At 38.4% G+C, this 12,244-nt stretch overlaps 1 protein-coding gene across 1 annotated transcript in view; it reads left to right on the plus strand.

Annotated features, from left to right (window-relative positions):
* The window catches only part of DNM3 (dynamin 3), a 146,747-nt gene that overhangs the window by 46,527 nt on the left and 87,976 nt on the right, over positions 1–12,244 (plus strand). Inside the window, 1 exon segment of the mRNA XM_065648911.1 lies at positions 4,930–5,043. Coding sequence (XP_065504983.1) covers positions 4,930–5,043 — 114 coding nt within the window.

Consider the following 12,244-nt stretch of genomic DNA (forward strand, 5'->3'; position numbering starts at 1 on the left):
CCTTTTTTTTTTTTTTTAATTCTTGCTTTGTAGCATACTCTGCTGCTTATTTTCTTCAGATATACTTAAACCCTGTCACCTTGCATGACCCAGGAAAAAATGTGTGTTTAAGATGGAAATGGAAACTTGTGCTGTGGTCAGTGAGGTTATCATGTGAAGAAGTGCCGGTGTTTCTGTAAAGGTCGTACTGCCCATGGACAACCACATGATGATAAATTTTGAAATATCCTTAAATAAGACATACTGCTGTTAGATTTTCACCTTATCAAGACTAGAGGTGTATTGCTGTTCTAAATGGCCTTTAACTATACTTACTTTTCAGGTTAATATTCCTTTATGATTGACTTAATCACCTCAATCTTTAACTACCTTTGGAAGCATATTTTAGTTTCTCACTACTGAGTGCTTAGGTTTGGTAAAGACTAAATTATTCTTTAAAGTAGACATCTGTTTAGGACTTAAGTCACTGTCGTTATTTTTAAGTTATGTGATATATAATGCAGTGATTTTTAGGGAAGCGTCACAGATCTCGTTTCTATTCAGTATCAGTTTATGCTCTGACATTTGGCAAATTACAGTGAAATACCGTATTAGCTTTCCCCTCTAATCTGTTGTTCTGTGTGAGAATCTTCATATTCGAATTCAAAGAACCAATAGCTTGTAAGGATGCCTCACAGAATAATTTTTACAATTTTTATTCTCTCAATGTGCTTACTCTTTGGTAAGACACGCTGTTATCACAATGATTAGAAGGTAGGGTAGTGCCGGGGGTTGTGCGTTCAGAATTATTTAAATGGAGTTACGTAACAAAACTTTAACAGAGAGTTATGTTCACTCAACAAATGCTGCTGCTTGTACAGTAGCGGAAGTAGCCAGTCTCATGATTTTCACACTTGCATTTGTCTGCCCAGCCAATTTCTCTTCTCTCTCACTTATCTTGAAATCATCTTTAACATACTTATTTTAAAGAAATGGAACACTTTCTGATTCTCTAATGTATTTCTTTTACAAATACTTTATTTGATTTAATGGAATGAATAAGTCATGCAGCAGTACATAAAATGTACCTATTTTGTCAAATCCTCCTTTCCTGTTTATCCGTGAAGTGGTGAAGAACAAGAACAACTGATATCATTTGGGTTTTGTGCAGCTGAACTATCGGAAAATGACTTCCTCTGGCTTGGTCGTATGCATTTGTACCCTCTAAGTTTCATTTTTCAGACACCCAGATTAGATATCGGGACCCTGAAGGAAGGAACTGTGTCACCTCTTGTTCATCCTGTACATGGAGTCCAACTACCGGTCAGAATATTGTCTTCACTAGCTTCTGGCAATGCCCAGATTTTTCACCTTCCTGAAGTTCATAACTCATGTCACTGATGTCCGGTTTGCACAGAGTGGCATTTGGAAATATGATAGAAAATACTGAAATGGATCTGTTAAATCCAAACCAACCAGAAAACGAGCTAGTGAAAACAATAATGAAACACACCAGTTTCATTTTTCAAGCTGAAGTACTATGCAACATAGCTAACACAATAGTTCAAACAAACAAACAAAAAATACCACCAAAACAAAACTAAAAACCAACCACCTCCCCATCAGGGTTTTTTTTTTTTTTACTTCAGAAGCCTCCTTGAAAATCTTTGCTGCTTGTTTCCCATGGAAGGACACTTATTTCTAAAATACAGCTTGAGGTTTGGGTGGGTTTTGTTTTGAGAAAGTGACTGGAGTCTAAGGTGTAATTCAACTTCTCTGGAAAGTAAAACTATGTTGATTAATCTCGCTTTGTTTTGCACTTACTCCTTGATCTGACATCTCCTTCCCCCCGACCCCAACACTGGTACTAAGTATTTCGAAAGCGTAGCTTTTTGTAGTTAACAGAATGTGCCTGGAAAACGGGAACAATTCAATGAAAAGAATATGAAGCCTAGTACACTAAGCTCATCTCTCTCTTGACATCCCTCGGAGCTGCTTCCAAGTATTTTGGATAATTATGTTCCGTTGTAGTGTCCGGGATATTTTAGAGAACGGAGTACCCTGTTTTCCCAAAGGGGTATGGATAAACAGGTCTGGAAATGTGCACGTGAAACACATGTACCCAGGATTCTGCTCTGGCTTGGTGCCCTGCTCTTCATGCAGTGTTGTGTGGAAGTGACAGCTGGATCTAGTCCTCAGCACACAGGACTTCTGAGGAAACAACTGGCAAATTCCTTCCTTTACAAGACAGTGACCAGTGTTTGTATTAGCAGGTCAGCTTGTTTCTGTCCCATCCAGCCATGGTTATGCATCTATGGGGAGGTGTGTTGGACTGGAGCAAGATGGTCTTTTGGAGCTGTACAACTAATGTAGTTCCTATCTTAGGTGTGTTAAAAACTTCCTTACTTCTTAAATGACTTGTATAGTTTAGATTTTAAAATCTTGGCTTGGTCTGTTCTGAGACCTCTACCACGAATGCGTTCTTATCATATTGAGAAAATTTGATACAAAGCCTATGGTAATGACGAGGGAAAGCTCTGAATGAAATAAGCAGAGTGTGCTACTTCCCTTCTCTTGAAGTGCTCATCACCTGTAAGGTTCTTGAACATGATACTCAGGTGTTCCTCATGGGTTTGCTTCCAGAAACCATCTCTCTATCCCCACTGTGACATCGGTTTTCAAATCTTTTCCCCTTTCTAAGGTGTGTGTCAAAATCAGTTGTCAGCAGCGTGCTGGCCCAGCTGTCTGTGCTTCCCGTCCGTGGATACGTGCTTTCTAGGGAGCAACACGGCATTTTCAGCTGCAGACAGCCCGGTTCAACAGCATCTTCTCCCATAGCCTCTTATTTCAGTTTCTTTACAACATGGGAATAACAACCTTTGCACACTTGCTGTGAAGTATTAATATTTAGTTTGCTGTACACATATAGCTCACCTTGTTGCAGAGCTAAGCTCAAGTGGTTGGGGAACCTTAATTTCTTAGATTTTTTTCTTAAAATTTCTTCCATTTGCATCTGTGTAGTTCAATGCAGAAAAAAAAATGAAATTACCTTATTTCCACAACTTGTTCTGTGGCAGCCGCCTGAAGGCCAGTGCACTGGCTATATATGCATGTTACTTGTTTCCTGTTAAAAGTTTACTTCAATAAACATCATCAAATAAAATGAAGATTTGATGGGTAGTCAAGTTTATATCAGGATGTTGCCCTTAACTTGCACTTGAACAAGCATTCTGTGTCTATTTGTAAACAGTAATGCCCCTCTCCACTTTTTTTTTCTTCCACCAATGAACATGACTATTGAAAATAATTACCAACCTCTGCAGGAACCTTTGTGGTACAGGCTATTCCAGCCAGTCTGCTTGGGCCACGCTCTTGAGTCTCTCTATGGGAGACGCATCCAGTTCTCTCAGAGCTTACTCAGTCTTCAAAACCAAATCAGTGCTTTCTTAGCAATTTTCTTACAGGCTGAAACCCCATGGACTGTTTTTGGATCTTCAGTGGTTTTCTTACTTCTTTGAAAGGAAATTGATACTCTTGGATTATGTACATTACCAATACTTTTACCAGCTTTTCAGGTGCAACTTCTGATCTCTTTCTTTGGTTCACTTACCAAATATAAGTTAGTTCCTTGCTCTGTGCAATACCGCAGCTGGTTTCTTCAGGCAGTTTATATTAACATGCTTGCTGAATGGGAGGGAATTCTGATCCTGAAACTCTCACAGATGACAAGGAATAGATATTGAGCAATGTTTTGCTCTGATTATGCATTGATATTGGAGTAACTGGTCTTGTAAAGCACTTTGAGAGGGATGTCTCAGTCTCGTACAGTTCCCTAAAAGCAAGAGGAAACTTATGTTCAATCACCCAAGTCTATGCACGTAGCACTTACTGAGGCAGTTCTGAAGGACTTGTTTGGGCACTTCTTTCTATCTCAATACTTCATTGGCAAGTCAAGGGTGTTGCTGTAGGGAGAAACAGGAGGGCTGAGATGCCCTGCGTCCGTGTCATCCGGGGAGTTCTGTTGTCTTGTTCAGAATATGATAGGTAGGAAAGTTTTCTTTCTCATATATGTTTTCAAACCCAATAAATGTTCCAATAAAATTGAAAGTTTTAGCTGTATGATCTATAAACCAGTTCTCATGACCATTCTTTCCTCTTCAGCTCTGGAGCTGTCTCATTCCTCTTAAGTTTTCTTTTGTCTCTCTCTGCATGGTGTAGCCTCCTGGCCTGAGTATTTATAGGTATGCTGTTCCCATCTGTTCTTTCGTCTTTGGCTTGCATCTATTTTATAAAGTTCCACTTTACAAATTTTCCCTGATTTTTATTGCCACCTTAGGTTGTGGATTTTTTTTTTTCTTTTTTCCTCCTTTTCTACCTTATGAGAGGAAAATAGCTCTCATATACGTCTCCCTACCACTTCCTGCCCTAATTTTAAATTAACCGTACATACAAGACCTGTCCACTTTGTCACTTGATTCAACCCCTTTGGAAATTCCCAGTATGTGCCAGAAGCCACTCACTTTGCCAGGATCCAGGGGCTTTTCCTAGTATCCAACTTTACAAATGACCTTAACAATTAGCCTAGAACAGAGTAGGCGTACATGAAGTTGTATGGACATTACAAGGTGTTATTGTACAGCAAATAAATATCTTCAAGTTGACATGATCCTTGATGCACTCATACCTGCTGTAAGTACAACGTGATAACACTTAGGCTTCTCTCTTTCTCCATTTTTTTTGACTAAAAAAGGCTATATTCATGTTTTTACTTTTTTTTCTTCCTTGAATGATAAGCACCTGCAAAAACTCTTGAATTTGCCAGAGACTGAAAAAATGCACCTGTTCTTGTTTTATTTAGCAAATCTTAATGTTTAAGAGGATGAATGCAGCAGCAGAATAATGTCAAGTGATTAATGAACTAAACTTGTGCCTGACTGCACCTCTGCACAGGTCATCCGGAAAGGCTGGCTGACCATCAACAACATTGGCATCATGAAAGGAGGATCCAAGGAATACTGGTTCGTTTTAACGGCAGAAAGCTTGTCCTGGTATAAAGATGATGAGGTAAGGAACAAAGAACTTTTTTCTAACTGGGAAAAAAACCCAGTATTTTTTCAGTCTTCTAATAACAGCTTAAAATATTAAATCAGCTTATACACACTCGAATGGAAATAATGTTTTAAGTTTTTACCTGTGTCCTTTAAAATTTCTGCTTTTGATTCATGGAGAATGCTGACCCTATAAGACTTGTGTTGAAACGTTGATACATAAATACAGGGTGTTCTGTGGAGCGTTTTTGTTTGGGTTTTTTGTTTGCCTTTTTCCTCTCTTTCTGTGATTTCCATACATGGGTTAAAATACAAACCAAAAACAAAGCACAAAAAAACCAACCCCCAAACCTGGAATGTTCTGGTGGTAGTCCTATGCTTGTTTAGACCACACTTGGACATCTACTATTAGTTGATCGTGAACTGTCCAGGTAAAGTTACTTCTAAAAGTAACCACAGCAATTGATTTCATGATAATAGTTGTTCTCTGGCCTCAGAGAAGATGAGAAGCCTGTCTGCAGGGTTCTGGAGCTGGTTAGTATGGATTTTGAAATTTGCTACTGAAAATCTGAAAAACGTGCCTTTGTAAGAAATGTCGCTACTGAGCAGTAAATCTGAGGTGAGTAATAAGAGAACTGGAAAAAGCATTTCTATGATAAACAGGACATCCAGGTTGCTCACTTTGTTGAATATGTTGTTTAGGCAGCTTTGGTAACCAACGTTTTGCTCGTCTGTTCCATTTAATTATTTTTTCTACAATGTTGGTAATGATATTCTCTATCCAAAACTCAACAGCAGTTCTGCAGAGTTTCGAAGGTTAAAATGGGATTATTATGTGCACTATCAGCTTTATAGTAAAGCCTTTGTGGTTTTTTTAAAGTTTTGTGTTGGTTTTCATAGAAAAATTGGTCTACATTTAAAAGCAAAACACCTATTATTTTCTGATTTTTATTTTTAAGTCTCTTCAGCAAACAATTAGTGATTTTTAGGGTGAACGAGGTCAGTGGATGGAAGAGGCACAGGTAAAGAGAGCCTGAAATGAGCTCTAAAACATCACTCAATCTTTCCAACTTATTTTAAGTAATAAAACACTGGCTTACCCCGACAAAACAGGTAGTTGGTTACTGGGAACTATGCGGACAACTCATAACCTGTTTAACCAACTTAGTGTTTTACTGCAGTGGATTTTCTAGAAGCACTGGGGAGAAGTCCTGCAGTGCATGGATGTGAGGCAGAGCTCTGCAAATCCGGGATGTGGGACTTCCCAGGGGTAGTTACTTCAGAAATACTGATGGTGGAAACCGCGCTGGTCAGTAGTGGCTTTTTCATGAGTAAGTAGCCACTGTGGGCTAGATTTTAAGACTGAGGGACAGATTAGGTTAATCTTGGAAGATTTTGCCCCTTGTCCTTTTATTTAAGTTTTAAAGGGAGTCAAATGTATTTTGTCTAACAGGAAAATGAGTGCATGCCATCTGAGGGGAGCACCCAAGCGCTAGGTGTCAAGAGGGGAAGTTTTATTCTCAGATTATTGAAATATAACTTGAAGTATTTTATTGCAAAGACATAAAAATGAATTTTTTTAAAAAATGCAAATATGCCGTGATGAATTCGAAAATTCGAAGCGGTCTTCTTTTTTTAATCTACCTTGAAGCTACTAGGACGTACTGCCTTAGGTTAGGTGCAAGTAACTATAACTAAAAGAAGTGACGAGGTGAGATTAGCGCCCCTTGCTATGTTCCATCTCAAGCGCTTGGAGCTGTGTCTAATATGTGACATGGCAATTTTGGAGGTAGTTTCGGTGTTTCTTTTTTGAGTCTGATCTTTAGTGTGAAGTATAAAAATTCCTGAAAATACTTACGGAATGCCTTGTGCTATGCAACTTTAAAAAGAAAGTGTTTTGATAGTCTGCTAGAGAGTCACCTGGGAATCTCAGATTAGTACATGGAGAGAATTTGCCACTGTCTGCTTTCTGTATGCATATTTTAAAATTGTCTCTTTATTGCCAAACAGTTGTGTTTTGAGAGTCATGAAAATACCAGTAGTTCATTCAGGCCAATATGGAAGATAACTCAGGAATTTCTTAGGCTGGTAAAAGAAGATAACAGCACGGGATTCTATGCTTTGCTGATGGAAGAAGTTCCTCCTTAAGTATAGATTTGCTGTATAATGTGATTTATTTTTTTTTCCTGGGCCTTTCTCAGTAAAAAATTAGTAAAGTCTCTTTTAGATACATTCTGAAGATGGTCAAAAGCCACAGCTTGACCCCTTGGGTAATCAAAAGACCAGTGACTTTCTGTTTCAGAAACAGAACTACTGGCTTCTGAAAACAGAGCAGCAAATATTTCAGCTCCTGGCAGAATTCCAATTTTTAGAATTACATTTTGTCTCCTTAAAACGTTCTCCTCACTTTCAGCTTGGTTTGGTAGTTGTCACATCCTGTTCTCAGACAATTGATGCAATGGCTGCATGCTGGTGCACTTCCACCCTGGTAGGATACGATGTCTTCAGCAATGTGTGAAGTGATATCCGTGTTGATGTGTCTGGACGGTGCCCGGCACAGCGCGGCTGTGTGTGCTGTGAGCTCGCGGGGGTTCACAGCCCCCGTGCCGCCTCCTTGCACGGTAGCAAGAGCTGCTCCACCGCGGCCGGGGAAGATGCGGGAGGGCACGTCTCACCTTTATTCCCTCGCCACACTGATGAGTTCGTTCCCCCTGTGCCTCTGCCCCGTGTAAGGACTGTTGTAGCAGCCTGTGTACCAGTGAGCTCTGAGAACGCACTTCACACAGCAAGAGTGTTTGCTGGGACCTCAGGCGCCGTGTACCCCCTCTAGTGTAAGCCGAGCCCGTTTTCTCTAGTCTGGAATTCACCCGGAGATGAAAATCACTCTCCGAATGCAAGCGAATACTTGCTAGTACCGTTAGAAGGTTGTAAATGTTTTCCATTATTTGTGAGCTGCAGCTTCTGTAAGTGAAGAATCCACAGTGGAATGCGTTTTGAAGCAAGTTACTTTGGCAAAAGATTTCAAAATTGATTGTATGGTGTCTGTGTTACGAAAGAAACGATTGGTTTCTTGACATGGTTTTGTTGCTGCGCGGTCGTACAACAGGATTTTATTCCTGATGAGATGGGAATCAGCGCCTAAGAATGCTTTTTAGGTTTGACATTTGAACAGTGTGATTTAAGCAGTTATAGCATTGATTATGTGAATACTAATCTCGATTAGTTTCTGATGCTGCATACAGTTCCTTGTGTTCATAATTTTGTTGCGTGACCAATACCATAACTTTATGCTTTTCCACTTGCTTAAAATCAAGCAAATATTGTACCACTTCAAGGTTCTTGTAAATAAGTGCAAGATTAGCACTTTCATTGACCACACAAATAATAGTTTTCTTTCATAGAGTATTCCATATTATACTAGCTAAAGTATTATAAGGTATACTTACACAAAAAAGATTAAATCTGAGCATCTTAGCTCTCAGTTGTTACTGCGTTTATGTAGCACAAAAAGCTGTAAGCTTTTGTGTTAAGGTTCATTTGAGAGTCAACCTGCAAATGTGAAGTTTGCGAATTAGCCACTTCTACATTAGGCTAAAATGGACTTTAGGAATATGAACCACCATCCTAGCTTGCGAATCAAAAAGCTCTTTGCTGTAAACCAAAGGAGGCCATTTGTGAACTGGTGCAGCATTTTTACAGGGCATGGTCAGACAGTGTAATTTTATTATTCTTTCTAAAACATCCAGAGATTTCACTGGCATAATTGATGTGCAACAATTGCCAAACTGGACTCTAGGATAAGAGCTTCTAAAAATGTGAAATTTACATTTATTGGAAAAATCTCCTTTAGTTTTATTTCCAAATAAAATATTTCTGTTGCGTTTCAGTAGGAAAGGACAGTGCTATGAACATCGAGTGAGAGATGCAGTGTGTATTATAATTTCACAATTTATTTCCAATCGTAAAATTCTGTGTGATTTGGATCGGAGATATGAAAATAAGTGAAGAGGTGAGAGAGTGGAAAAGGGAGAAGTTACTCTTAGATCTGACACTGGTATGTTTACAGAATTAACTTGCCACACAATAGGCTGCTATTGGTTTCTGGGGCTAACAGGACTGTTAGTGATTTTTATACCAACAATAATAATGCAAGTTGCTCAAGTTATGCCTGAGAAGTAAATGGGAGGACAAAATGTACAATGGTGCCGCAAAGCTGCGTATAAATACAACTTATTGTTAGTGAGTTAATGAGAACAACTAGGAAAAGAGTACTATAGGAAGCACAGTAAAAATTTCAGCAGTGGGTTTTATTGTATTTTACCGGCAGTGTTGGTTTGACTTTAGGTGTGTCGCAGTACGCGCTTGGTTACTGACCGGCCATCTGAGGTCCAGAGTGACTCTTGGCTGGAGCTGCTGGTGCAGATGCTCGGGGGTGTCCGAGCGGTTTCCCGCTGGCTGGGTCCCTCAGGCTGGGTTGTCATGCGACTGCCTGTCTGTGCCTGCTGTACAGGTGAGAGGATGTTCTGCACAGCAAGTGTAGACAGGCAGACACATGACAACTCCGTCCAGCCAGTCCCTTGGAGCCATCACCGCTGGGGTGCAACAGTTTGTACCGTTCCGGGTTGGGGGGCTTTGTTGGGAGGGGGAACACACATAACACAATTAAACTTTAAAACATTGGGAGCTGTAGAACAAGAACAGAACTTGATTTTATTCGGAAAAGAAGCATTTTGGTACATCGGGTATCATTGTGCTGACGTGTATTAGAGATGTGATTTCAACAGACCAGTCACACTGAACATTTGGAAAAAGAAAAAGGATTGAAGCCGTGGTTTATTTTGTATGCGATTCATACAGGATTTTGCCTGCATATTCTACTCACACATAGTAATTTAACCAGATGTTTTAACTCTTCTTGGAAGCACAGAAATACTGAAGTTCAAGATAAAGGATATGTTTATACAGTACATATTTTCTAGGAGCAGATAAGTACAATAATCTTGCATGTTAAAAATAAAAGTCTTTCTGTATAAATGGAGGAAACCACTTGTACATTAACCCAGTTAAAGGGAATGTACTGGAAAGTGAATTGGTTGCATTTTAGAGCTGTTTTGCTAATCTGTTAAAGCTGTACACTTGTAATGATATTTCTTTAGTGTTTTGCTTTGCATATTATTTAAATTTAGCTTTCTCTCAAAATCTGTACTTTGTAAGAAAACAAAAAAAGCTTTGTAGAGCTTCAGTAAGTTTTTTCAGTTGAACATAGACTATGCTATAGAGCAAAAGCATGAAAACAGCATCATTTCACAAGATGTGCTGCTTTGCTAAACTTCCTGTATATAAAATACACATAACGCCTGTAATCCAGTTTTGCAGTGACATTTGCAGCATTACTGAGGTGTTGCTTCAAAAGGCTTAAAACACACTGGAAGCTTAAAAGGGGGAAAAATAGTTGTATTACTTTTCTATACAGATTAAATGTTTCTGTTTTGTGATGGTGTTTCTTAAACCACTTGCTCGCTAGTGCCTCCATAGGTAAGCGACAGACTTGTGCTTTCAAACCCTTCTTAAATAGAACCCATACAGAATAGCAGCAAAATGCTTTCACGTTCCAGCCCGAAACCTGATTATAAAAGGGATTAATTTACCAAAAGGCTAAAGGTGGGGAGAGTGTTGAGTTTTAAAATTAGACTAATAGTAAATGAATATGTAATTATTCAGGTGTGCTACCTCTAATCCTTATTTTGCCATAAAGAAAAAGATGCATTTTAGCTAATATACATGTTGAAGTATACAAATTAAGTGTTTCAACTGTATGAATAAAATTTTCCTTGAACCTGACAAGATAGAGTAAGATGTCTTAAATAAACAAAATCAAGCACAAAACAATGCCTAGCGAATTCGGACACGAGAACTTAATTCCTAGGCAAAAAATATTCTGACTTTGACTTCATCATATGCTTACTTAAATTTTTTTCTAGCTCTAAGTAAAGTTTACCCGTTTGACCACTTAAAAGAAAAACAAAAGTGGCAAATTAGGAGTACTTTTAAAACAAATATAAACCCCTACTTGTTTTATAGATTTAATCAAATTTAATTTCTGTATTTACTTGTTAAAGAAATCAATGATCTTTAGTCTAGGAGAAAGTTAGGTCTCGATTTCTATGTTGTGGTTCCTTTTTGAAATAGTGAAGAATTGTACAATAATATTCACGGGCAACCTATAGTATAGAAGGATTGGAAGAACAAAAGTATGCATTTTAATTAATAGGTTTTCTGTTAACAACTATCAGGGAACTAAGGGCAGTAAAAGTTGTAAGTGGAAAGACTGTATGGTCTTTCTAATAACTGTACAGGAGAATTCATCAAAGAACCAGCAAAGAGCTTTACATCTTGAGCTGAGGCAAAATTATTTTTGCATTCAATTAATTCATCGAGCGCTACTAACAACGGGATAGTTATCTCCACTTGATTATTACTTGAAAACTGATTTTCCTTGAAATTATAGTTGATTTACTAAAAGGCCTTAATACTTTTGTGTACTGTTCCTGGTCGATTCATTGATTCAGTGAAGGGCTCAAGAATATTTTAGAATGCTCGTAACAACAACAAAATAATCTCATGATTGCCAATATGATATTTGCAGAAACCTATATTAAGGATCTAACTTTTAATATTGGCAGCTTGGAAATTGAGTTGAGAATTGTGTTCTCTTCAACTGTGATCAGGACTTTTTGTTTAAAGGCAGGTTGTTATTTTTAGATGCTGTTTTGCACTGCAACGTAAAATGCAGTACAGAAGTACAGTAACATTTTTCAGGGAAGTTTCATTATGAACTGTGGCTTTTCCCGTCTTTTCGTAGGTTTAAACCTGACCCCTAATATTATCTCAATTAGGATTTTTTTTTTTTAATAAAGTACTGTTCAGGAGGCAAAGCGTTTTGCAAGTCAGAGTGAAGTTATGGTTAAAATTGATTATTTAAAAAAAAATACACAGTAAGATTTAGGATTTTTATCTTGCAATCTGCTTAACAGATTTTGATTAAAAGTTTATAATAATTTAACATTCTATTTAGAAGTATGGAATTTTAATGCAAGTATTTTGCTATTTTGGTTATAGTATTTTCCATAGGGCAGGGACACCTGGGTGGTCTGCAGCAATGTCTGTGGGCGCACGGTGAGAGTAAGGAGGGGGGCAAGGAGCCCGGGGAGGACAGC

This window comes from Caloenas nicobarica, chromosome 20, assembly GCF_036013445.1.
Source record: "Caloenas nicobarica isolate bCalNic1 chromosome 20, bCalNic1.hap1, whole genome shotgun sequence".
Taxonomy (NCBI): Eukaryota; Metazoa; Chordata; class Aves; order Columbiformes; family Columbidae; genus Caloenas; species Caloenas nicobarica.